The sequence below is a fragment of the Nerophis lumbriciformis genome, linkage group LG04, assembly GCF_033978685.3.
Source record: "Nerophis lumbriciformis linkage group LG04, RoL_Nlum_v2.1, whole genome shotgun sequence".
NCBI lineage: Eukaryota > Metazoa > Chordata > Actinopteri > Syngnathiformes > Syngnathidae > Nerophis > Nerophis lumbriciformis.
Window position 1 is genome coordinate 33,597,542 of NC_084551.2, and position 27,459 is coordinate 33,625,000.

At 40.7% G+C, this 27,459-nt stretch overlaps 1 protein-coding gene across 4 annotated transcripts in view; it reads right to left on the reverse strand.

The window, feature by feature from the left end:
- LOC133600244 (dynein axonemal heavy chain 11) overlaps nt 1–27,459 on the reverse strand; it is a 79,895-nt gene that overhangs the window by 34,657 nt on the left and 17,779 nt on the right. For 2 of the 4 annotated variants that reach the window (XM_061953173.1, XM_072913010.1), the window contains 42 exons: nt 20,193–20,294; nt 19,719–20,114; nt 18,138–18,470; nt 17,795–18,049; nt 17,554–17,723; nt 17,256–17,478; nt 16,087–16,203; nt 15,920–16,006; nt 15,669–15,827; nt 15,408–15,491; nt 15,131–15,289; nt 14,931–15,053; nt 14,710–14,832; nt 13,929–14,153; nt 13,741–13,832; nt 13,537–13,663; nt 13,315–13,455; nt 13,013–13,246; nt 12,427–12,558; nt 12,150–12,310; nt 10,324–10,480; nt 10,082–10,227; nt 9,883–9,999; nt 9,661–9,799; nt 9,503–9,595; nt 8,162–8,356; nt 8,000–8,077; nt 7,781–7,913; nt 7,507–7,634; nt 7,134–7,282; nt 5,473–5,623; nt 5,267–5,398; nt 4,971–5,144; nt 4,202–4,406; nt 3,854–4,019; nt 3,679–3,781; nt 2,290–2,529; nt 2,042–2,203; nt 1,747–1,940; nt 1,438–1,600; nt 943–1,066; nt 613–755 (listed from right to left, as the gene is read on the reverse strand). In XM_061953173.1, coding sequence (XP_061809157.1) covers nt 613–755; nt 943–1,066; nt 1,438–1,600; nt 1,747–1,940; nt 2,042–2,203; nt 2,290–2,529; nt 3,679–3,781; nt 3,854–4,019; nt 4,202–4,406; nt 4,971–5,144; nt 5,267–5,398; nt 5,473–5,623; nt 7,134–7,282; nt 7,507–7,634; nt 7,781–7,913; nt 8,000–8,077; nt 8,162–8,356; nt 9,503–9,595; nt 9,661–9,799; nt 9,883–9,999; nt 10,082–10,227; nt 10,324–10,480; nt 12,150–12,310; nt 12,427–12,558; nt 13,013–13,246; nt 13,315–13,455; nt 13,537–13,663; nt 13,741–13,832; nt 13,929–14,153; nt 14,710–14,832; nt 14,931–15,053; nt 15,131–15,289; nt 15,408–15,491; nt 15,669–15,827; nt 15,920–16,006; nt 16,087–16,203; nt 17,256–17,478; nt 17,554–17,723; nt 17,795–18,049; nt 18,138–18,470; nt 19,719–20,114; nt 20,193–20,294 — 6,735 coding nt within the window. The remainder of the gene's footprint in view (nt 1–612; nt 756–942; nt 1,067–1,437; nt 1,601–1,746; nt 1,941–2,041; nt 2,204–2,289; nt 2,530–3,678; nt 3,782–3,853; nt 4,020–4,201; nt 4,407–4,970; nt 5,145–5,266; nt 5,399–5,472; nt 5,624–7,133; nt 7,283–7,506; nt 7,635–7,780; nt 7,914–7,999; nt 8,078–8,161; nt 8,357–9,502; nt 9,596–9,660; nt 9,800–9,882; nt 10,000–10,081; nt 10,228–10,323; nt 10,481–12,149; nt 12,311–12,426; nt 12,559–13,012; nt 13,247–13,314; nt 13,456–13,536; nt 13,664–13,740; nt 13,833–13,928; nt 14,154–14,709; nt 14,833–14,930; nt 15,054–15,130; nt 15,290–15,407; nt 15,492–15,668; nt 15,828–15,919; nt 16,007–16,086; nt 16,204–17,255; nt 17,479–17,553; nt 17,724–17,794; nt 18,050–18,137; nt 18,471–19,718; nt 20,115–20,192; nt 20,295–27,459) is intronic. The other 2 variants (XM_061953155.1, XM_061953163.1) reach the window with 2 other exon arrangements.

Consider the following 27,459-nt stretch of genomic DNA (forward strand, 5'->3'; position numbering starts at 1 on the left):
AAGGTTCATGCAGTTTCGGAGGCCTCTATTTGTGGGGTTTTGCATTGTGGCTACGTAGTGACGTCAGGGCCAGGTGGACGTACTTATTTAGACATACGGTCAGGTTTTCAGCCGGGGAGGAGGAGCTCCTCTCTTTTGAATCCACCCCCTTACCCCTATATCAGGCTATGGGGAGACACAAAAAATGTAGTCTAAAATATTATTATTTTTAATCTAATCTTGGCATGTGCATTATAACATGAACAAGCAACATGCAGTTAAATTCTGCTAAAACAGTTTTTTTTATTGTACAGGTGTACCTAATTTTTGGGACCGGGTGTTCCTATATAATGTCTCAGAAGTTAATTAAAAGTTTATTTTCGACCGTGTCTGTAATAAAAAGCGATAACAATTTCAAGATGTATATTTAGTGTAAGAATTGAACATCTTGCAGACAGACCCAAAAAACGGGTCATAAAAGTGACTATAGAGAAAAATTTACACCAAAGCATACACAATATGTATTATCTAGACGACAAGGAAGTGTTTTAAATATAGATACGAATCATCTTAGGTCCTCTTAAATCAACACACAAACATCTGTGCAACTTCATTATTTTGGATAAACTGCACCGTCATCTGAAGTCGAACTCTTTCAATAAAAAATCTCCAGCAGTTCTCCTTGGTCTCAAGTAGCCCAAAAGCTCGGACATCAGCTTTCACAGCGGACACAATCCCTTCAATTTCCTCCTCGCTGAAGACCTCAGGAATTTCTCCTGCAAGGAGACAGTTAATTTCAACAACACCAGAAAGGCGATTATCAATATTCTTTATTCAAACAGTGGAAGTATTTCACAATCATTTCACATGCAGAATGAATAGATTTAACAATAGATTCTTTACTAAACAGAAATAAAAATAAAAACAAAAACAAAACACTAAAAAAGCACTAAATGATCAGACCTGATGACAGAAAGTCATTAACAATGACCAGAAAGCACTCATCGGGTATTTGTGCATCAGTCATGAGAAGAGCCACACGCTGATTCTTCACGCCAGCCTTCAGGAACAAACCTGCTAGATCCATCTAAGCAGAACCACAAACAGTATGTGTCAACTACAACATATTCTAAGGTACCGGTAATCAATACAATAACCCACAGTGTGGCACATAAACGTTTAAGATGTTTTTAAATGACTGTTGAAAAAACTTGTTTTATCAATAACATATTGAAACATTTCCCATTGGTCTTTAATAGTATCTGACAATCATTTACTGCATCAGGAGAGAAGCTCAACAAATCAGAATTACATCGATAACTTGTGTGCAGCCACTGCAGAAAAATATTGATCAAGGATTTTTTTATGTTTGGTTTCTTAACCAAACTATGGTATTCAAGAAGTAAATGTTTTGTGATAATTTAATGTATTTCATATTTATAAGACATCACTGTTTACCTTGAGGTCCTGGGTACTGTAACCTTTGTGCAAAGTGATTTGGAAGACTTCCACAGAGGAAATGTAGGCAGCCAGGCGAGTCAGGCTCTGCTTGCCACTGCCCCCGACCCCGATTAGTAAGCCGTGACTGCAAGGAGACTCCAGGATACGACTGATGCGACAACTGGTAACAACATAGTTCTTGTTGAGACACCAAATTTACTTTTTTCTCCAATTTGCATTGCTGCCCTTTTAGGAAACTATAATGTGAAACAAAGTGTTTCATACAAAAATTAAATGGTTATTATAAAATCACATGCTGAGACTTACACATGTTGCATTGCGTCCTCAAACAGCACCAAATTCATAGCTGCATTCAGCTCATTGTAGCTTTCCAAAGCATCAGTAAGGGTGGTCCTAAGCACAGACCAGTCTGTAACAGCAGTGTAGGAGGACTCCTCGCCAATTTTGGCAAAATGGCAAAATAGAAGGGGCTCTTTTGTCATCTTTTCAATTTCAACTCCCTAGACAGGAGAAACATGTTAATTCATGTGTAACTCCTGGTCAGTATTGTTAACTGAGCACTAATAACTGAGGACTACCAATAACCGTTTCAGTACTGCACCTCAAAGCATTCATGCACAGTCTCCATCTGGAGCTTTCCAAAGAGCTGTAGGTCTTTCATATCTACCAGCCTGTCGGAATACACTCTGCAGGACTCATGTAGCCATAGCAGAGCCAGATCGGTGCTGTCTTTCACACTTTCAGGCTTTGCAAAAAGTAGCCCCTGAACCGCACATGCAATTGGCGGTATATTAACATTTGGATTCACTCATAGATCTTATGGAGAAACATTCTCACCCCCAGCATTACCTGAAAAATGTTGGACATGTCTCGCATGTTGAACATATAGTGAAATTTAATGGCTGTTGGCAAAAATCCGAGCTCCATCTTGTGATGAAGTATTACTGTAGCCTGTACGACAGCAGCAATGCTCTTCTGAACTGGCTGACTGAAGTGGCCCTGTGTCAAGTGACTGCTCAAGATCTGCCCGAAGATGGACATCAGACATTCGGATGATGGAAAGTTTACCGCAAGCACAGAGAAATGTCTCTGTTGAGAACAAATGCATGCAATTATTATTTTTCATAGGTAATAATAGTCCTTGTACAATCTCTTGTAGGTCTTTGTTTTTTTTTCTCAAATTTTTAAAATACTATTAAAAGAAAAAAAACATAAAGAAGTGGAATAAAAGAGCAAACAGATGAAATGTAACGACAGAAAGTTTAAATGTTGACTCGAATAACACAAAGCTGCCATGCAGACTGTTTCTTATTTCCTTAATAGCAGTGATTGCTCAAAAATAATGAATCAAAATCAATGTTTTATGAATTATTAAGACTCCAATTACTTCACATCAAAAATGTCATTTTGAAATATTTTTGGGGAAAATATTGCAGATTTTGTGTTTGCAATATAAACAAACAAAATTTTCTTTGACAGAAAGCATATAAAACAAACATGAAAAAAACAATACAAATGTATAATTGACAGATAGATCTGAAGTTGAGCTACAGATGAAAGTTTAAAAAAAAGTACTTTTATGAGTGAGGCCCGTTTGGGTCCACAGGAATTTTAGCGGTAATTTAAAAAAAAAGTAATTGCTCAAAAAACAATAATGAATTAAAATGAATGTTGTCATTTATTTTTTGGGCTCCAATTACTTCCCAAAAGATAATTCACATTAAACATTTGTTTGGGGAAAATGTTGCCATAACAAACAGGGTTTTGACGAAAAAGGGCAACACATTTTTTTTTACTTTATATTGACAGATAGACCTGAAGTTGATCTTGAGATTTAAGCGCTTGATTAAATTAAATAAACTAATATATATGACATATTTTTCCCCGGCACCAAACTTGAGGGGAGCCCTGAAGGTTAAATAAATGTATACATTGTACTGGTTTTGAAAATGTATAATACCAAAATGGCCCTCGCATGCTTTGATTTTTTAGTGTGCAGCCCTCAGTGCAAAAAGTTTGGACGTCCCTGGCATATCACTTAGTCACACAATGACAAGGCACACCAAAATCACAAAAATAAAAAACACACATGCATGGCACACCATTTTTTCTGTGTGCAAACTTAGCACTATACAAAATAATAACTGAATTAAAAATATTTAAAAAGAAACAGACCAAATGTTAACTCAAAAACAACCATGCCTCTTCTAAATGATGTTGGCCTATTAACAAACACACCTGCAGTCTTGGGTTGATATTGAAGCTTCCAACTGTTGGGTTCAGGCATGCAACATATTGAGTGTTGAATATTTCTTTCAAAGACCACTTCTGTCTGTCATACCTGCATGTATTACAATTAAAACAATTAAGACATGAGGAAATGTTGACCAATAAGTGTGACGTGTGTTCATACCAGTGGCCATAATCCAGATGCTGTCTTATAAGTGTGTGAGGCTGCACTGTTCCATAGATGTCCACAGCTGGCATGTTCATATCGTCAATGAAGTACACCAGCCTTCTGTTGCCCATAGGGGAGTAGTTTCTGCCTGCTTTTTTCTCTAATGGCCGTTCAAGGATCTCTACAAAACAAACCAAAATATATAAACAGACAGGTGAACAACAGATGATTGAATGCAATCTGAGAAGTTTAGTCTCCCTCCATCTCCTAATAGCATAACAATCACCAGCAGATGGCGCTTCAGTTTACTGAAATTTACTACTGGGAACTAGAATACAAAAATAAACCTTCCCCCACATTTACCTTGTAGCATGAGGGAGGTTATGTAGTAGTTGAAGGGTACTTTTGCAGTCTTGTAATTCTCTGGCAGACCGTCTAACTTGTTCCTGACAAGTGTGGTTTTCCCCACACCAGCATTCCCCACCAGCATCAGTGGCTGTCTGCGCTCAAGCAACAAGTCCATGAAGTAATGAAGACGCAGGGTCTCTGCTGTGTGTACCAGAACAGCCTACAATCATACAAACAGCAGGAGGACGGGGAACAGAAACATACATGGTTATTAAGGCTTTCTTTGGAGTGATTTATTGACAGACATGTGTTCAGTGGATTGTATGTGATTTATAATTTCTTGTATTTCCCCTGTACACCACAACTCTTCTGTCATAATAGGATCATTTGTTCAGAACAAAACCCCACTAATTATGGCTCAGCAAGAGCCTTTGGAGCATTCACAGCTGTACACAAGAGTAGAAAGAAAGACAAAGGAGCGTGGGTGATAGCTCAAGCCTTGTTGCTCAAGCCTTCCTCCCCACACAGTCTGGTATGGGGTGAAGTAGATGGTAATCACACACAGTGGCATATCTATCAACCATTCCAGCACCCCTGCCCTAACCTCTCAAAGTGACGTTACCCTTTCTTATTATGCTCACTGAGGCATACATACATTTTTAATATGGCTTTCAAGCTGAATCTGTTTATTTTTCACTAAAAGGGCTGCTTTTTACCTTTGAAAAAGTTTATAGATTCATACAAACAATGTTATAGCCTTATATGACCCCTTATGTGTTCTTACCTGTAATGGTGTATTAGTTTCCATTTCAAAAGAAGGCACAATTTCACTCCAGGGAAGGAAGCGTTTTGTTTGAGGGTCGATATAGTAGTCAAACACTGTCCCCTGTGCCGGCAGCTTGATCGTCTTCATTTCTTTGGTCCACCACTGACTGAACTCCACACGGTAATCATAAAGCTAGATCATCCGGAAAGATGGAATTCGATTGATTATTCTATATCATGTCATTGGGCAGACCCATGATGAGTGCGGTCAAACTGTATTTTACTGTCTTCAAGATCATTTATTCTACGTAATACCTGGTCTTGACACAAGGCCCCACCAAAAGCCCAAATGCAGGCAAAGATAAAGTATGTTTCATAAAGGTCCCGTGGAGAGTCGGAGGGAATATTGTCTGTCGTTAGAAAGCAGTCAAGCAAAGTGCAGAGTGTCTAAATGACAAAACAGACACACGGGTTAAATACTATAAAATTACATGTTGTTGTTATGGTTTGTGTTTATATACCTGTACCAGAGAGTTGTCTGGAATAGGAGTGATTGTCTTAAAAGTGTTTCTCATCTTTTCCAGACAACGTGGGACGTATTTTTCAAACAGTATGGTTAGGTGGGCCCTTTCTGTTTGCCGTTCTCTTTGGTCAATCCAACTGGCAACATACCTGAGCAAAGAAAGCATACACATTTACTGTTGAGCTGATATAAAAGAAAACACCATGTCGCAGGAGCGGTGTTTGGAGTGATTTATGGTCTTGCTCACCTGTTTAAAGGGGACCTACAGTGAATTTTGTCATTTCTGATTTATAAAAATGTTGCTAAAATATTTAGTACTTGTGTGAAACAATGCCAACACATCAAATCATAAGGTTCATGCATTTGGGCGTAAGCCTGCACGCAGTTATGGATGCATCTGCCCGTGGGGTTTTGGAGTATTTTTTTCAACACTGGGGAATACTGTAAGTCAGGTTACTGATTGACGAATGAACTAATGTGGACATTTCTAGTAGGCCTGCAGAGCCCCCACTCCTCATCCCCCCTTCTGTTTCACAGTCTGTGGGACTGTAATGGCTTCTGCCTGAATCTTGTGTATTATTCATTCCCATCTAATGCCCCCCCCCCCCCCTGTTCTGATGTCTATAAAACGAATAATTCCGTGTTTATTTGTCTTTACAATATTTTACACGGATTGTTTAGTCAAGATGGACCTGTATGAAATTGGTTTAGCCGCTAAATGTTCATGTAAAAACAAGGTGACATTATGATTTGGTTTGAGGGAACACAAGAAAAGTATTATTTTCTAAATTCATAGATATCAATATATTATTATAGATATGATTTAAGTTATATTACTATTGAAATTATTATCATTATGAGTATTATAACTATTATTATAGCTATATTACTATGTTATATTATTATTATTATTATTATAGTTATATTTATCTATTATAAGAGTATAACCTGATTTTGGGATGGGATGCGCACAATAACACAGACATGCAACAAGCAGTGGCATAAATGCTGGTTAAAAACAGCTTTTTTGTATCGATCAGAGAGTGTGCAAGTTTACTTAATATTGTGATCGGGTGAATCTTTACACTGTTTTTTTTTTTTACGGTGTCTGAAAAAATACATAGCGGTGAAGTTAGTCTTCAATATATATTTTTAACAGTGTACATTGTTAAAATATTAATTGATACTTTTGGAAAAGGTGGGGCATGGTTTTATTTGCAATATGGAAAAACCTCCACAAACGAAAATCTTGCAGACACCTGCAGGAAGCGTATAAGAAATGTGACTGTGAAACAAAATGTGCATATATACACCAAAGCTTATCCAAAAACATTATTTAGACCACAAGGAAGTGTTTTGACTAAAATCATCATAGGTAACCTTTAAACTAAACTTTATCTATTAAATCTGTTCTTTAAACACTATTGGAAACATATGCTAGTCGGTGGTGGTGGTGTCAGGTTTTTTGGTTTCAAAAGTGTAATCTTGAGCTAGTGACAAACAGCACCTTTACGATATACAGAGCATGGAATTTAAACCATAGGCTCCAGCACCCCTCGTGACCCAGTAAGGGACGAGCGGTAGAAAATAGATGGATGGGATGGATGAATCGATCGTTCATCATTTTAACGTCAACAAAATCCTGACCAAGAGACTTACGGGTTCCATCCAAGGTCTTGCAGGTTGATGTAGAGGATTCCTGCTCTGGACACAGTGGCAGGAGTGGCTGCTCTCAGATGGCTGATTTCAAACACAAGCCTCATGGATGACGTGAGTGGCACACGCTCATTGCTTGCTAGAGTCAGCACCTGATTGTGGAAAGCATTATCATCCACAGCTGATAATCAGCAAGCCTACCCATAAAATATGTCTCATTACATTATAATTGGTTAGTAATTCCTTAATCTGGATGAAGACAGAAAGTACAGAAGTGATTGCTGCAGGAGGAGGAAAGAGCCATATTTTTCCATCTGAACCACCTTTGTTGCTATGTGTTGTACAAAAGTGTATGAGTGAACAGGGAGGGAGGTACCTTGTTGTCATCCATCACCGTGTTGAGTGATTCAATCCACATCGGATCAATGTCTCCATCCAACACAATCCACTTAGGTCCGAGGTGGGACATGTTCGCTTGCTCTCGCATCAGCGATGAAAGCAAACCTTAAATTGAGAAGGCAAACAGGAAAGGATATTGCAAAGCATTAAGATTTATGTTCACTTGATGATGTTTAGCCACATTTAATAGGAGAGAGCAGTGTATCTTATGGCTTTAAAATGAATTCTTATTCCTAATAAAGTATGCTTGCCGTCTTTCCACTCTCGAGTTGCTGGATGGATGAAGCCGAACAATTCGTCTCTGTCAACTGCCTTGGGATTGAGGTCATTCCAGATCGGTTTCTTTTTCAGGTTCACATAGGTTTTATAGAGAACTCTCAATATCTGTTACAAAACAAATTGGTACATGTATCTTTTTGAATGTCACTTAAAAAATAAATGTTATTCTTACATTAAAAAAAACAACTAACCGAGCTCTTGCCAGTTCCCGCATTTCCAACAACAAAGATAGAATGACGCACAGCCATGAGTTCCACCAATTGCATCACCTGAAGAAAGTGAAGAAAGTGATTTATATTTCAATATTATAATCATTTAAAATACGGAAATCTTTTAGCTTTTTTATGTCAAACCTTGAGGATGAATGTCTCCTCTGGCTGAAGACGGAGAGCAACAGTGGTATCTCTTACTGTCTTTTCAAATTCCAGGTCTCTTTCTCTCTCTACTTCCAGACCAGGAAATAAATCTTGCAGCAATCCCAGAAAGATGGTGACATCCTCAGTTACAATTTTTGGCATGTTGAAGTCCCTCAGAGCACGCATGAGTACCTAAAGCACAGGGTATTGAGTATCTACTGAGTGTTGCTTGTATTTAGACACGTGACTTCTTCCCGGAGGTGAAAACAAGTGCAAGCAGCACGCAAGCTATCTGAGTACAAAAGAGGCTTAAATCTTCCTGCTAAAGGCAGATGCGAGCAAAAAACTCAAACTATGCAATGGAATAGATCCCTGTACTTAAAAAAAAGATTTGTCGAGTGATATCAACAATCATACGTCGGTCGCGTACACAGACATATCCAACTATTGTGCTCCAGACAACATTCTAGACAACAAAACAGATGGAAACTTGGAAAAGCATGGAGGTCTACGACTTACTTGTGTGTGGCTGGGTCAAGAAATTTAGTATCAAGACTCTTCCGGATAAATATATATCATTTTTGCTCGGGTAAGGTTGCATTTTATGATTTACCTTCGCGTTTGTTGCTGTTGCACGCGCCGTTTACGAGTAGCGTGCTTTTCCCTGTCTTTATCAAAATATAGTATAACTATAGATGAAAACATTGTGTCTGTGCTAAACGCTTCATTTATGAATGCTGCCTTTGGTAAAAGCTTAACTCTTTTAGGTTTTGATGATATTTGCTTTAATTTATTTAGACTCGCCGATTTGGTGCTTTTTGAAACACTCGTAGCAAACATGTGTTTAAGAAATACAAATTAAATCAAGATAATACCAACATGGGAAATAATAAATGTTAAAAGCATACTAAAAAAAAATCTGATCACTGCAAACTCATGCATTTTTCAATTCTGCTCCCTTGGACTGGAGTGTGTGCTGTTTTTCTCGTTGTTTTGTAAAATCTTGCACTCTTCCTCACTTTTTAATAACCTCTCAAGGAACTCTAAAGAAACGTTCATCCTTTTTGCGATTTGAACGATTCGTACAGCCGAAAACAACACAAGCACAGGGCATTTTCTCTTTGAGAAAGGCTAAATGGTGCTTAGTACCCATTGAGAACAGAGCTAGCTAGACCATCACGGGCGGGACGTGAGCCGGACATGACGTCAGTAACATCCCAGCAATTGATGAAAGCTGCTTAGATTTGCACAAACAAATTAGGATCATATCTATTATAATTATTCATGCATTAAGTTTAAAACATTGTTTCCTCTTCTACTACACTACTGTCAGATCACCTGATCCTCCGGTCTTCTCTTATCTCTTCTTCTCAGTGCACCAGCCACAACCAGCACAGACTTGACAGCACGTAAACCCCAATCATAGTGGTCCTAATAGGCAAACAGTGAAGGTGTGTAATATTGAATTTTATCAGTGCAAACAGGTGTTGTCTTACTTGCTGGGAGAGAAGCTCTTTGCATAGAGCATAAAGGGCAGTAAACCTTCTGGCCAGAAGCTTAGCACCACAGAAGCCCTCTGCTACCAACATGATTTCACAGATGAGCTCAATGTCAGGTACCACCATTGCACAGGGTCTACATTAGCATGCAGATAGACAATACATTGAGCACAAAGTCACTTACAGGACCCATTATGCACATTATGTTATAACTTATACCTGAACAAAGCCTTGAGGTTTTCAGGAAGCTCTGCTCTTCCTGCATAGCCAGGATTCATAGTAATGAAAATCCCCACAGAGGGTTTTAAGAGAATTTCCATATCAAGGAACAGGAACCTGAGGATGCGCAATTGGATGTTTTTTGTAAGTATGCAATCCCCAATGTATAGACTTCATGCAACAGACTTTAACGCTTCACCTTTTCTTTTTAGACCGAATTGCATCCTGGATTGTTTTCACTTGCATGGCAACAACAGACAAAACCTCGACAGGGATGCGATTGAACTCATCAAAGCAGCCCCATGCTCCAGTCTGGGCCAGACCCTTGTAGATATTACCGATTGACTATGCATTAAAAAACACAAAATGCCTGTTTAATATTTTAAAACGACACATAAATATATGAAATGTGCAAATTGACTAGGTTGTTCAATTCCAAACCTTGTAGTCCATCTGTTCAGAACAGTTAAAGATGTAGACCATGACACCCATGGCTCTGCCAAGATCCTTTGTGGTCTCCGTTTTGCCCGTTCCAGCAGGACCTGCTGGGGCTCCACTCATGGTCAGGTGCAGTGACTGGGTCAACGTGATGTAACACCTGAATCGATGCAAGGACAACCTATTAAAACTACGACTGTCAATAATAATGAGTTTAAGGGGAACTGCGCATTTTTTGGTATTTTGCCTATAATTCATTACCTTTATGTAAGACAACAACACATATGTTTTTCTTTTTTTAATGCATTTTAACTCTTAAATAAACGTACCAGTTATAAAAAGTAAACTTATAATGGAGTCAATGGGAGGTCCTCTTTTCCACCCATAAAGCCCTCTAAATAACCGTCCAAAAACCGCCAACGATACTCCATGTACATTTCTTGATCTGAATATTAACCAAGTATTAGTGATATTGTTATTATAAGCGCTAACGTTAAGGACCTATTGTAGCGGCACATTCTCATAGAGCTCTAACTTCTTTATGCTGCTACATTGACGTCATCAGCTGGTGAACTGCTTCCTCGCCTCGGAGCTCTTGAAAGTTTATTGTAGATTAGAAATCATGCCTCTCACCTGTATAGTAAAAGGATGAGGACATAATCCGAGAAGTTGGTCAACTTTGAAAGACAATTTAGACCCGGACATGGTGAAAAATCCCCCAAAAAAGGCTTGGTTCCATCCCGTTTTTTCTTTGCGAGGATTATGAGTCATTCTTCATCTAAACGGGAATATATCAACAACCTAACAGTCGGCATCCCAGTGAGAGCAGGCTTTGTATAGTAAGTGATGTTTTATTATTGTTGTTATCTCTCATGATGTCTGCAGCGAGTACTAATCAGTGATGTCGTTGGAAGGAAAAAGCAAACGTGGCAATGCTTTTGTGAAATTAATGCACTGCTGTATGCTTAAAATAAGCAAAATACGTGAATATTACATGTTACTACATTATATATATATATATATATATATATATATATATATATATATATATATATATACTTACAGCGTGTATATAAAAACTTGATGGAGGTGTTTGGCTGTTTTTTTAAAGGCATTATAGGCAGAATAGAGCGACTTCAATAGGCTCTATTGTCAGCTGACTTTTGCTCGCATATATTTACTTGTTAGAATGCATAAAAGCGAAAAACGTTTGTGTGCTTTTCTTACATATGGACCTTACAAAATTGGCTAATTAAATATTAGACATTTGATCAAATGTACACATTACATTTTAATGATCGAACAGAAAATAGCTACAAATGTATTACATGTCATAGTTAAAGTATGGTACAATTTATGTATACAACTTTGTGTGTGTAAATAAAACCTTCCCCTAACACTTAATATTTTAGCCGACAAAGTTTACTGTAAGTTTTAGTTGACTAAAATGTTAAGGAATTTAGTCGACTAAAACTACATCATTTCGATGACCTAAATATGACTACAGTTAAAGTACAATTTCGCCAAAAGACTATGGCTAAAACTAAATTAAAAACTGCTGTCGAAATTACCACTGATTTTGAGGAAAGAACTGACCTGCATTCATGTAAAACATAAAAAAATGTTCCTGGATGATATTCTGACAATAAAATTGCGTTTGTGTCAAAGTTTAAGTTCATTTATATTCTGCAAGCGAGTAATAACCTGACATTACGGTAAGCATGATTAATCTAAATTCAAACGTGTGATTCATCTGATTAAAAAAATTATAATTTGATAGCATTAGTTAGAATGTTTCATGTCTGGCTGCTGATGGACAGCAGTCTTACCGGTCAGTGAGGGGCGTGATGACAAGACGTGGTGTATTCCCAAGGTATTCATAAAGGTAAGGGAATTGGGCATCACATATGTTAATAAAACAGTGGTGCTGCTGCTCATTCCAGCAGTGGCGGAGCTGGGAAAGCCACTGGAAGGCCTGCGAGGTGGTGACCTAGTGATGGAAGAAATATAAAGAGAAACAAATACAACTTTAGATGTAAAAATAAGGAAAATAAGGAGTCTACAGACAAATCAGTACATGATCAACAATCAGATGAGAGTGATTACCTTTTGAGCAATTAAGCTTGCAACAACATCTCTTGCGTGGACATCAATGGTGCAAATAGTCATAATCTTCTGTCGGTTTCCTGAACTCATTTCATTTAACAACATGTCAATCAACATGTTTAGCTGAGCAATCTGGGGGAGAAACAAATTCATTTATACATTACCATACTGACCTTAAATAGGACCGTATTTGTCCAAAGAAACATTTTGAAAAAGACACGTCATCTAATATTCTGGTTGATACAGTATTTTTTGTTTCAATTCCCACAGTATACAAAAAAATTTTGCAAAACACAAATAAAAAATGTGACTTGAGAACCAAATATCAGTAAATATCCCTGCGTTTGTAACTGGTCTTACATGACAGCTCTAATCATTGTGGTACCGTCGACTGAAGCCAGAGCGATTATTAAAGCAGCAGTCAAGGACATGTTAACATGACATAGCACTGGTAAAATTGACAAGCACAAGGCATTGACTCTGGTGCCATGAGGATGGCATGGGAACACACGTCCATCATCCTCTCACGTTACTAGTTAAATGTCTCTCATTGTAATACAAGTTTGAAACAGTCCCACAAAAGCACCTGTTTCTTGTTATAGTCTTTAAGTGCAGACTCAAATCCTTCCTCCATTCTTTTGAAGACAAGCTCCACATCGTTACTCCACCATATCTGTGACGCAGTCAGAGCAACTTGGGCCGGAAAGTCAAGAATCCACTGCTCTCTGGGCCTCTCCTCATACACAGACACAGCCTCAGACAGTCGACCCCTGACACTTTCCCTCATGGACTTCTCCAGACAGGTAAGCCATGCCTCCACCTGAACATACAAGTTTTCTATATGTTGTTAAGTTGTCGCAATGAAAATGAAATGTGATTCAGTCATACCACTCCATTACAGTAACATTCCCTCTGAAAGAGTACATATTCCCTTTCCTTGCTGTACATTCCCACTGCAAGTGTGGAATGATTTTTGGAGAACTCCAGATCGGACATGTTGTCAAACAGTTTTGAGAGGTGGCACGTTACCTAAAACAAACACATGTAGAGTCACTATAGTAATGACATGTGTACTTTTTTCAGTACTACTGAAACAAAAGAAAAACATACATCTTTCGGGCGACTTCCGTTAGAGAGAATATCCAACAAGTCTGCTGATGAAATAAAGTAGAATCTTGGAAACGCAAGTCTTTTGGTCTCCAAGTATTCCGCAAGAGCTTTTTCACACAAAGTAAGTCTGTTAAATGAGAGGATTTATTTATTATGCTACAAAAATAAATTATTCAATGAAATAAAAATAAAATAAACAATTACCTTTTTTGAAGATCTTCTAACTTTTCAAATAGCTTGTGTTTATTGGTGGCCTCAATGGCATTTTTGGTATTTGCACTGTCTAACATAAATTCCTGAAAAAACAAAAAACAAAAAAAAACACTGAGTCACACATTTGAAATTGTGTGTAGCATTGGTTTAGAATATCAATCAGGTGTACAAGTGCGGACCTGAAATTCAACATCTATCATTCGGAATCTGTGCGCATCTGTTGGCAGCTGCTGGCAGATGTCATCGCAGCCTTTAAATATGCTTTCCAAGTAGGCCCACGTCCTTTGCACCTCTATCCAGATCATCAGCACAGAGTCAGCCACAGTGAGCTGTTTCTGAAGCTCCACTACTTGGAGAAGAAAGTAATCTACATGCTTGCTCTGGAAGATGCCCTGGAGCTGAACCTTGAGGGTGGGGAGACATTTATAGAAGCATACAGCAAGTTATCTAAAATTAGGTATTGCCCTAAACACTAAAATAGCACCTACTCTGAAAGGTGAAAAGTCACATCTTGATTAGCTCATATCATTTGATTTGATTAATTGACAAGTTTGATTTCCAAACAACCTCATCAGCATGAAAAGCAATAAAAAAGTGGGGGAGGAAAACAGCCTGTTTGCACAAAGACAGAGACACTAAAGTAGTACGACTTCTAATTGCTAGCTGCAACCCCCCAAATGCATCTGGTATACATGTACAAAGACTACTGCGGTGCAACAATGCCCTATGTCTAATAGCAGCTATAAATCTGTGGACTCAATAGGGACCTCTCTAGTCTCAGCTGTGCTGTTAGACAGACAGACAGGGCGGCCTCTTTTTTTGTATTCTCGTCTCCATTCAGCACTTAACTACCAGTCCTTCTCACAGACAACTCCTCTTGAGAACTGTTTTCTGTGCTTTAGTTATTTGCACTTTTTGAGACGATAAGGTTGCCCTGAGCAGAATCTCTCATCAACTTACCTGATGATCCTCAAGCGTTTCAATGAGCCGCTCATCACATTTAAGAAGTGGTACAGAGGTTTGGTAATGATCCTCATATGAAAGCTCCATTGATGCCCATATTTGACTTATTTCTGTCACAACCTGAAAAAATAGTCCTCACATGTATACACAGTATTTACACAAAGAGTTTGTGATTAGATTGTTCATTTATTATCATCCATAAACAACTGAAAAATAACCTTCTCAATGGCCATTTCCTTAACTGCTTTATCCACGATGTGCCGAACCTCTTCTTCGTAAAGATGCAGTTGCAGCGCCAAGAGTTCTGCCAAGGTGGTGCTATCACTTACAGTGAAGTTCATCTACACATACAGAACATATTTAAAAATTACTATTTCATTTATTTGTTGCAAATCATTGCTTCTTCATAGTTATGTACCTTTGTTGTCCTTATAAGCTGTACCCAGTGGCGCTCACGTATTGCAAGATTTTGTAGCTGACTCACGGCCCGCAGGGATGTCAGCAGGTTCTTAACATAAAAGTCTAAACCAGAATACACATCCCACATGCGAGCTTCTTTGTCAAGCTTCCGCATGTCCTGGACAAAGGCACAAATACATGTAGAGTATCAAGCAATTGTTGGTTATGACGACAATCTATTACACAAACCAATGATTGCAAAGCAGCAGAAAGATGTGCACTGTCGGTCATCTCACCTTCGCAAACCCTCTCAATTCTGCATCCATCTGCTCCACGTTTATCTGCCTCCATTTGCTCTTTGTCCAGTTTTCCACATTGGTCTGTATAGATAAAGACACGTGGATAAAAGGTCAGTGGGCTGAGGGCACTTAATTGGGGCATTTAGTGGCAATAGGATCAATGGCGATTGAGACAAAAGGCCTGGTCAAATTATTGAGTTATTGGTTCTTGAAGTATGGTGGGTGAGGCTTTCTGAGTCCTGAAATTAGACTACTTACATGCACAAATACAACAATATCCCACAGTTCTTTGAGAACAACAATGTCTCGTTTGCAGAGCTTGATTTCTCTAAATTCAGGGATTGAGACATCAAATAGGTGTGTTGACCGCTGCAATTCTGCCAACTCTTTCTCCATGTCTCGAATGGCTTTTTCTGCCTACAGGCATAAAGAAGAGGAGGGTAATTGTATCGTAAGTGTAATGCAAAACAATTTGTATTACCATGAAAAGGCAATATTTAGGTTCCTACATTCTCCAGGCTGATGTAGGGATGTGATGTTTTATAACCGAAAGGTGCAGCTGTTCTAAAGATGTCCCGGAATTGGCTTTGTTTCACCTAAATAATGAGAAGTTTGATGATACTCACATCCTATTACTGTAAGTGCAATTTATGTGGGAAAAACATGACATATTTACCTCAAATTCCACACAACGTCTTCGTAAAACCAACACCTCTTCATTTTGCAAAGGGGAGACCTCATGCCTCACCTGTAAGGCCAGTTTTTTAGCCCCACTCCATTTTTCAGGGAGTTCCTGACAAAAAGTTTACATCATATTAAGAATGTTTTATCCCAAGTAGGGCTTTCTTTAAATAGTCGAAAATTGAACGATCTGATTAGGAGGAGTCTGATTCGCCCATCAACCTTGCAGTCGAATCGTCAGATATTAAACCTCAAATATTCTTTTGTGCAGGCAAATAGTTTTTAGAGAGTAAGAGATTAATTTTAGTTTCAGCTTCCACTTCACCCTTTCTCAGAGCGGTCTCTGCTTCCTTGTCCCTAGTCCTCTTCCTTGTTCCCATTGACTTGAGTTTTTTTCTTGCCCTGATGTGGGAGCTGAGCCGAGGATGTCATTGCGGCTTGTGCAGCCCTTTGAGACATTTAGGGTATATAAGTAAACTTTGATTGATTGATTGCTTGATAGTCTCTAAAATCAGCTGGTGTGTTTTGGCCTCCCGCATCTCTTATTATATAAAATCTAGAGGTTTGCAAACAAGGATATTTAACTAATGGTGTTGGGAGGATATTTCAACATGGAGGACGTCATCGAGGCTCATGAGGACGCTATGCAGTCAGACAGAGAGCTCGCCATGTCATCGCGCTCCTCGACTGTGCGCCCTGTTGAAAAATGATAGAAATTGGACAGGCCCGGGCACAGGGACACACTGCATCGCCCCAAAATGGTAGCTTTCTTCCTGAAAAAGGGTAATGATCCTTTCGCAGGTTCACATATGTAAATTTTGTTACGACTTTTCTTCCTCTATTTAGTCAAGTTTAATGTCCTATTGGTGCTGTGCCAGAGCTGAGGACCTCACAAATTGTGATTCAGCCTTTTGTTTAGTGGAAACAATTTTCAAATGATACCCTTGATTTCTTCACTTTAATGTAAGACTGTACCCTTAATTACCTTTGGAATATTTACATATCTACTACGTATCACCATCTGTTTATTTGTCCTAAAAAAACAACAATGGATTTGACTAATCGTCAACGATGGGCAAAATCTAAAAAATCAGATTCAGCTAAGAAAATCTTTATTCAAAGACAGCCCTAATCCTAAGTAAGCAAAATTATATAATTTCCTACCTCTAGCTGAAAATAGACCTTGTCGGGTATAGTCACTCCATGTCGCTCCAGAAGGATTACTGTGCCCCTGAGAGGCTCAAACATATTATCTGTGCCAGGTTGTCTGTCTCTTGTAGCCAAGAGGTGCCTCATGATTTCCACTAAACCGTCGTGATCCCCTTGAGGCACACACTTTGCAAGTCCTTCAACAGTAGTATGGATAAACCCCTGCAGCTCATCAAGACTGTGAGGCAAGACATCAAAGGTGAAAAGGGCACATAGACATAGGATACAGTATTTTAGCAGTAACAATTTTGACCTGTTAGTGACATGTGTCAAAAGGTGCTCCTTAAAAAGCCAACTCCACTTCTTTATAGCGTTCAGAAGGTTGGTTTTGAAGAGCTTGATATCCACCCGAAACCATCCATCAAACAAACTTGAGTCTTCAAGCTTGCATATTTCAGAGTACAGGCCCTCATAGTAATCAATCTGTGAAGTTCAGATCATGGTTACGTAGAACATATGAAACGTTTGCAACTGAATCACATGGGAGGAGAAACCTGTTCTGTGAAGTCTTCGACGGTAGGAGGGTTCTCTGGCAAAATATCCGCACTGTGAGCCTCTACTTCTTCAGGTGTTAGTGCATGTGCATACAGGAGGAACTGGCTGAGGAACTCTGCCCTGCAATCTTGCCAGAGATGGCTATAGCAATCGAACTGTCGCTGGTAAGACACAGCTTTGTTGAGAACATTCTCCACTCTCCCCATCACTTCTTTTCGCAGGTCCAACAAATCCAGCATGTCTTCCATTATGTCCTGTGAGGTTTAGACCACATGACAATTTTATCAAATGATATTATATCGTGACGTACAGCAATAATAAAATCTTATTGTAGGCCTATACCTGATAGCTGTCCATGCTTACATAAGAAGCCAACCTGTTGACATTCACTGATGTCTTAAATATATCTCCAATAAGTCCTTCTATTAGCTCATAAAAGCCATCCCCCGCCTCTTTCTCCAGAGACGGGATAAAGGTCATCCCCAGGTCTGTTAGCGTCAAATGAGGCTCAAAGAGAGGGGCTTGCTTGGGATAGGATTCCATGTTGTCTATGAAAAACTGGAGCGAGTGGCTGATGTAGCAGAAGAACCCCTCGACTACCATCTCGTCTACATATGCCAGGTAGGACTGCCAAGCATCTGAAGCAGAGTCTGCATGAAAAAGCGTCATGTTCTCCTACAAAGTAGGCAAAAGGAAGGAAGGAAGACAACATGTCAAACGCATGCAACACATTTTTGGGGTCACCCTGCAAACTATAACTGCAACAATAAACATAGAACATAAAACTTGATAGCATGCGCAAAGCTGATCTACTAAGCTTGTTTGCAGAGGATTGTGTCACTTAAATGAGCAAAATAGAGAGGACAATCCATTTAGCGTTTTGGCCTTCATGTACAGTATATGCAGAATATACTGTATGCTGATTATTAGAACACCCACAGTACTGGGAGGAGGAGATGCACGGATCATCATTTAGTGCATACACTGTGATATATTTAACTGTTTTACGGGCGCTATTTTGTGTCTTTACTTAGTACATCTGGAATGTTCGTGTAAATGGGCAAAGTTACGCACAAATCACTGTGAAAAAGAAGGCGTTTGTGCTGCAAAGACAGACGATTAAGAAAGAGAATATTCCGTCTGTGTGCGAATCAACATATTTGGACTATCAGAAAAAAAAAGGAAACATTGTCTATACGCCAATGAAATTTTGATTAAAACAAACTCAATTGATTTGTTTTGGTGTCTGCTAGCGCTTTTGTTTTTTAAGTGTTCAGTCTTTCATATAGGACACATACTGTTATGAAAAAACTTCTTGCAATAGCATTTTCTTGCACCTGAATCATTGTAGATCATTGAAAAGTTGGTACATATCATATTTGTATGCTTGGTCAAAAACATGTCATAACGCCACAGGTATCGGTAAAATAGGTTAATGAAGGAATCTTGTAACGGGGCTCAAGTGTTCGCAGCAAACCCGACATTTTCCACATCAGAAAAGGGTTGCATGTCGACAGCAATAAACGTCGCAATCGCTCAATTTATTTATTTTGCTATCTTTGATCATGTGCTAATGGCTGTTAAAATGTCCCAGCTAAAGTTTGTAGCGTGTGTGTGGTCACTCCTTCTTTTTGTTTGGTTCCACCTATTCTCGCATCGAGGTGATGTTGGCGTAAATGTGTTGTCATGTTTGTTGTATTTCCAGGTTAGACACTATGATGCCAAAAAATGTGGAGGGAAACGAGTGTCTCCATGGTGAGAGCCGGTACACACAAAAAATATCACTGCTTTTGCACTTGTTATAAATTGTATACTCAAGAATCGTTACTTTTCAGATGCATCTCCTATTATGGCCAGGGAGTGCACAGGCTAAAAATATAAAACATATACTGTAAGAGTGAATATTGCAATGAATCCTGATACCTGCACCAACTTGTGGATGGACTCTCCGTCTCGTTTTATGGAGCTATATATCTTGCTAACACGGTCTCCCCTGTCCTCAAGCTGCAGCGGTGAGCTTTTCTTATTGTCCTTTCTGCAATACAAAGTCTGTTTGCTCCAACTCTTCATCATCCTTTGCATGGCATCATGGTTTTCCTTTGCTCGACTGACTCGGTCCACAAGGTCATGGACCAGGTCTTTGGTCGCGCCAATGAAGCTCCAGCAGTCCTGGTCTTGCCAAGTCATGAGAGTCTCTGCTCTTTTCAGTTGTTGATCTATGGTTGTCAGCTCAGCTGCGATCAAAGGCAGCTCCACCTCGAGCACGGTCTGTTTGAGTTGATTGTACCACTGCATTACAAGCTGCAGACTGCTCACATACTGAAACATGTATGGATGAAAAATGTTGAGGACCATGTAAACTACACTGGTAAAAATAAGTCAGCTTGAGCCTCTCACCTTTGTAAAGAGGTCACGTTTCTCAAAAACAGTCATGGCAGCCACAGGAATGGTAATGTTGAGTGTTTGGATATACTTTACATCTTTTAAGACTTCAGCAAGCTAAGGAGCAGAAGCAAATGTTAGTAACGCTTAATTTTTTACTTTCACTTTTTACTCATTTGCAACACACTCAGTTCTCCCCATACAGTATCTCACAACCACACACTTTCAAAAGGCATATTTATTCAAGTATTTATTCTAAAGGTAAATCGCTATAGAAATTAAACTTGGACATAACTTAAGGGTAGTTCATGTACAGCTTGTATATCTACTATTCACTTATTTAAGTCTTACTAACCAATTCAAATGGCTGAACACACAGTGCCTAGATAGCTGGCAATAAGTGAGTACCAAAATACCAGTAGTTGTGTCTTGCCGACTGTAAATCATCCAGTCTGGGGTGCATGTGTAACGGAGGCAAGCCAGGGTGGCTGGGTCGTGTGGACATTGGTAAACTTCACTCCCTGACAACTTCAAAGAGTGTGTGGTAGCTAGCACACTTACCTCTCATTCTGGCAACGTGGGTTTGTGCCTCGCTAAGAGCGGTGTCAGTACCGGAAGATCACAACACAACGCAGAGCTACTATACATGTATGCTATTGGCGTAAAATAGGGTTGCACAATATACATTACAAATGATATAAATTTGGCAGACGAGAGAGCTTGGAATACTATCATTATATTATGATAATGCATGTTGATGACACATTCTAGCTATGTCCTGCAAATTTAGCAGGGACAAAAATGCATCCTTAATCTAGCATCCTTGCTAGCGAGCTAGCAGCAAACAAGTGCGAAGTCAGCAATCTTTGCCACCATGACGACAAATAACCTAACTTTCTTTCAAGTATCACCGGAGGACGAGAAATAGCTTAACATGCTTTATCACCGTATGAGGACTCAATAAGCCATGCTAACCGCTAAGGTAGAGCTCTTGAATGTAAACAAAAGTGGGTGGAATGATGCAATTACCAACAGTAATGCTACCAAGTACAATAGCCATATATGGTCGATACTACAATGATTAGATACTTTTTATACCTGTTGTTTTTGTGATAGTTTTCAAACTCAAAAAATAAATCCCTGGACACAGGACTTTAAGGACAGAAACCAAAAGATCTAAATCCTTACCGACAGTAGGAAATATTTTAAATATCGTGGGTTGAGGTTAGAGTGTCCGCCCTGAGATCGGTGGGTCGTGAGTTCAAACCCCGGCTGAGTCACACCAAAGACTATACAAATGGGATCCATTACCTCCCTGTTTGGCACTCAGCATCAAGGGTTGGAATAGGGGGTTAAATCACCAAAATGATACCCGAGCGCGGCCACCGCTGCTGCTCACTGCTCCCCTCACCTCCCAGGGGGTGGAACAAGGGGATGGGTCAAATGCAGAGGCTAATTTCACCATACCTAGTGTGTGTGTGACTATCAGTGGTATATACCCACAGTATTTAAAATATTTCCTATATATATTCTTCTTTTTTTTTTAGGGCTATCAAACTATTAAAATATGAATCGCATTGTTCATAATTAACTCAAAAATAATCGTGATTAATCGCAGAAAGATATAATTTTTCATTACTAATCAGTGTACCCAAGACACAGATATTTTATATATATATATATATATATATATATATATATATATATATATATATATATATATATATATATATATATATGTATGTGTGGGGAAAAAAATCACAAGACTATTTCATCTCTACAGGCCTGTTTCATGAGGGGGGTACCCTCAATCGTCAGGAGATTTTAATGGGAGCATTCGCATACCATGGTTTATATAGGGCACAGAGTGGGTGGGTACAGGCTGGCCTAGGGGCGTGGTGATTGGTTCATGTGTTACCTAGGAGGTGTTTCCGTCTTAGGTAACACATGAACCAATCACCACGCCCCTAGGCCAGCCTGTACCCACCCACTCTGTGCCCTATATAAACCATGGTATGCGAATGCTCCCATTAAAATCTCCTGATGATTGAGGGTACCCCCCTCATGAAACAGGCCTGTAGAGATGAAATAGTCTTGTGATTTTTTTCCCCACACATACATATATTGCGCTCTACTACGGTATCGAGCACTATTTTTTTTGATAACCTTATTAAGACATATATATATATTTTTATATATATATATATATATATATATATATATATATATATATATATATATATAAGTTTTACATACAATGACTGGACAATACATTTGCTTTAATGATACGTTTTTAAACATGACGCTCAACACAAAAAGGATATTAACACGTTTTTAAAGAGAATACAAAAAATTACCTGCAGTGCATTGGTGTCTCGCCAGAGTTTGTATTTTGTAGGAATACATAATTTGTATTCCTGCTTTAGGAGCATTTGCATTTAGAGGAGAGGAGCTACACTTCCATGTTTAGATAGCAGTTTCATGCATTAATAACACAAAATTGTTACGATCGTGCTTTGATTTTAAAGATGTTAGGTGAAATGTTTTCTACATCAATAAATGTTTCTGATATTCTGTACTTTACATATTGTACAAGTTAATGGCATTCATATCTCTGCATGACAATGATTTAACACTCTCATACTTATTAATAAAATGTAATATCCATCCTGTTAAACATTCTGTAATTGCGGACTATTAATCAGAACAGGTTATAAAAGAATATACCAGATTTTAACTTTACAGATATGAATACGTAGTTTGGCGAGCCTCTGGATCGATCTTTATATAGTATGAAACTGTCGATGTCCGGTTGGAAAGTCATGAATTGGTTGACCGGAGATCAGTTACGGCCGTTGTAATCTTGCGAGACTTCTGTGATGACGTATAACAAGACTAACATTATCGTTTGTGACTGTCGACATCAACAGAGCAATACGGCACAGAGCACCGAAAGAGTTAAACAAAACCGAGTACCGGTATTTTTAGGTACCAGTTCTTAATTGGGTCGGTCCAAGTGGACGGTTAAAATTCTGAACTAATGATACTGCTATCAATACTTTTTCATCCATCTGACAGTCGTAATTATGACAAGCGCACACAGAAACATCCATTCAGGTGCCGCTGCAAAGCATAAAAAAGACACAGCAGAACAACCAATCGGAGTCGAACTTTTACTGCCCCACTTCTGGGTACGCGGAAATAAACCGAATCATAGATTTGCGCTAAAAACATAATCTAAATGCGGAAAGGCACAGAAATAGACGCAATGTGACTGAGATGCTGTCACTGAGAAGAAAAGGGAAAATCATTTTTACCGTGCATCGGACAAACACTCACCTCCATGGAGCCGTGCCGGTGCACGCTTCTGGGGGCCATTTCTGTGCTTACCTCCGGGACACACGGCCACCTCAAACTACCAAACTAACTCCAAAATACAGACACGAAAATTTCGCAAATGTCTTTTACGTGTCAGGTGACATGTTTTTTTTGCAAATATGATGTCTACTTGTCGCCATAAAGCTGTGTGAAAAACACTTGCTACTATTGCAGCCACTTGTGGACACGACCAGCTATTAAACATCCTCATTAGTAAGTTGATGATAACTTGACAGCTTAATATTTTTTGGACTACTGTGGTGTTATAATACCTCTCTACTTGATGCACAGCTTGCTTTTCTTTTATATGTATATAATATAAATATATATGTATATAATATAAATATATATAATATAAATATATAAATATATATATATATATATATATATATATATATATATATATATATATATATATATATATATATATACTCGAAGACTTCTATGGAAATGCAAGAACCGAGACTCAGATTTCCCTCGCCCGGACGCGGGTCACCGGGGCCCCCCTCCGGAGCCAGGCCCGGAGTTGGGGCACGATGGCGAGCGCCTGGTGGCCGGGCCTGTCCCCATGGGGCCCGGCCGGGCACAGCCCGAAGAGGCAAAGTGGGTCCTCCCTCCAATGGGCTCACCACCCATAGCAGGGGCCATAGAGGTCGGGTGCAATGTGAGCTGGGCGGTAGCCGAAGGCAGGGCACTTGGCGGTCCGATCCTCGGCTACAGAAGCTAGCTCTTGGGACGTGGAACGTCACCTCGCTGGGGGGGGAAGGAGCCTGAGCTAGTGCGCGAGGTAGAGAAGTTCCGGTTGGATATAGTCGGACTCACCTCGACGCACAGCAAGGGCTCTGGAACCAGTTCTCTCGAGAGGGGCTGGACTCTCTTCCACTCTGGCGTTGCCAGCAGTGAGAGGCGACGGGCTGGGGTGGCAATTCTTGTTGCCCCCCCGGCTCAGAGCCTGCATGTTGGAGTTCAACCCGGTGGACGAGAGGGTAGCTTCCCTCCGCCTTCGGGTGGGGGGACGGGTCCTGACTGTTGTTTGCGCTTACGCGCCAAACAGCAGCTCAGAGTACCCACCCTTTTTGGATTCACTCGAGGGAGTACTTGAGAGTGCTCCCCCGGGTGATTCCCTCGTTCTACTGGGGGACTTCAACGCTCATATTGGCAACGACAGTGAAACCTGGAGAGGCGTGATTGGGAAGAATGGCCGCCCGGATCTGAACCCAAGTGGTGTTTTGTTATTGGACTTTTGTGCCCGTCACGGATTGTCCATAACGAACACCATGTTCAAGCATAAGGGTGTCCATATGTGCACTTGGCACCAGGACACCCTAGGCCGCAGTTCTATGATCGACTTTGTAGTTGTGTCATCGGATTTGCGGCCTCATGTTTTGGACACTCGGGTGAAGAGAGGGGCGGAGCTTTCTACCGATCACCACCTGGTGGTGAGTTGGCTGCGATGGTGGGGGAGGATGCCGGACAGACCTGGCAGGCCCAAACGCATTGTGAGGGTTTGCTGGGAACGTCTGGCAGAGTCTCCTGTCAGAGAGAGTTTCAATTCCCACCTCCGGAAGAACTTTGAACATGTCACGAGGGAGGTGCTGGACATTGAGTCCGAGTGGACCATGTTCCGCACCTCTATTGTCGAGGCGGCTGATTGGAGCTGTGGCCGCAAGGTAGTTGGTGCCTGTCGTGGCGGTAATCCTAGAACCCGTTGGTGGACACCGGCGGTGAGGGATGCCGTCAAGCTGAAGAAGGAGTCCTATCGGGTTCTTTTGGCTCATGGGACTCCTGAGGCAGCGGACAGGTACCGACAGGCCAAGCGGTGTGCGGCTTCAGCGGTCGCGGAGGCAAAAACTCGGACATGGGAGGAGTTCGGGGAAGCAATGGAAAACGACTTCCGGATGGCTTCGAAGCGATTCTGGACCACCATCCGCCGCCTCAGGAAGGGGAAGCAGTGCACTACCAACACCGTGTATGGTGCGGATGGTGTTCTGCTGACCTCGACTGCGGAAGTTGTGGATCGGTGGAGGGAACACTTCGAAGACCTCCTCAATCCCACCAACACGTCTTCCTATGAGGAAGCAGTGCCTGGGGAATCTGTGGTGGGCTCTCCTATTTCTGGGGCTGAGGTTGCTGAGGTAGTTAAAAAGCTCCTCGGTGGCAAGGCCCCGGGGGTGGATGAGATCCGCCCGGAGTTCCTTAAGGCTCTGGATGCTGTAGGGCTGTCTTGGTTGACAAGACTCTGCAGCATCGCGTGGACATCGGGGGCAGTACCTCTGGATTGGCAGACCGGGGTGGTGGTTCCTCTCTTTAAAAAAGGGAACCGGAGGGTGTGTTCTAACTATCGTGGGATCACACTCCTCAGCCTTCCCGGTAAGGTCTATTCAGGTGTACTGGAGAGGAGGCTACGCCGGATAGTCGAACCTCGGATTCAGGAGGAACAGTGTGGTTTTCGTCCTGGTCGTGGAACTGTGGACCAGCTCTATACTCTCGGCAGGGTCCTTGAGGGTGCATGGGAGTTTGCCCAACCAGTCTACATGTGCTTTGTGGACTTGGAGAAGGCATTCGACCGTGTCCCTCGGGAAGTCCTGTGGGGAGTGCTCAGAGAGTATGGGGTTTCGGACTGTCTGATTGTGGCGGTCCGCTCCCTGTATGATCAGTGTCAGAGCTTGGTTCGCATTGCCGGCAGTAAGTCGGACACGTTTCCGGTGAGGGTTGGACTCCGCCAAGGCTGCCCTTTGTCACCGATTCTGTTCATAACTTTTATGGACAGAATTTCTAGGCGCAGTCAAGGCGTTGAGGGGATCTGGTTTGGTGGCTGCAGGATTAGGTCTCTGCTTTTTGCAGATGATGTGGTCCTGATGGCTTCATCTGGCCAGGATCTTCAGCTCTCACTGGATCGGTTCGCAGCTGAGTGTGAAGCGACTGGGATGAGAATCAGCACCTCCAAGTCCGAGTCCATGGTTCTCGCCCGGAAAAGGGTGGAGTGCCATCTCCGGGTTGGGGAGGAGATCTTGCCCCAAGTGGAGGAGTTCAAGTACCTCGGAGTCTTGTTCACGAGTGAGGGAAGAGTGGATGGTGAGATCGACAGGCGGATCGGTGCGGCGTCTTCAGTAATGCGGACGCTGTATCGATCTGTTGTGGTGAAGAAGGAGCTGAGCCGGAAGGCAAAGCTCTCAATTTACCGGTCGATCTACGTTCCCATCCTCACCTATGGTCATGAGCTTTGGGTTATGACCGAAAGGACAAGATCACGGGTACAAGCGGCCGAAATGAGTTTCCTCCGCCGGGTGGCGGGGCTCTCCCTTAGAGATAGGGTGAGAAACTCTGTCATCCGGGGGGAGCTCAAAGTAAAGCCGCTGCTCCTCCACATCGAGAGGAGCCAGATGAGGTGGTTCGGGCATCTGGTCAGGATGCCACCCGAGCGCCTCCCTAAGGAGGTGTTTAGGGCACGTCCGACCGGTAGGAGGCCACGAGGAAGACCCAGGACACGTTGGGAAGACTATGTCTCCCGGCTGGCCTGGGAACGCCTCGGGATCCCCCGGGAGGAGCTGGACGAAGTGGCTGGGGAGAGGGAAGTCTGGGCTTCCCTGCTTAGGCTGCTGCCCCCGCGACCCGACCTCGGATAAGCGGAAGAAGATGGATGGATGGATGGATATATATACACATATATATATATTTATATATACATATATATATATATATATATATATATATATATATATATATATATATATATATATATATATATATATATATATATATATATATATATACATATACATATATATATATATATATATATATATACACATATATATATATATTTATATATATATATATATATATATATATATATACATATACATATATATATATATATATATATATATATACATATACACAT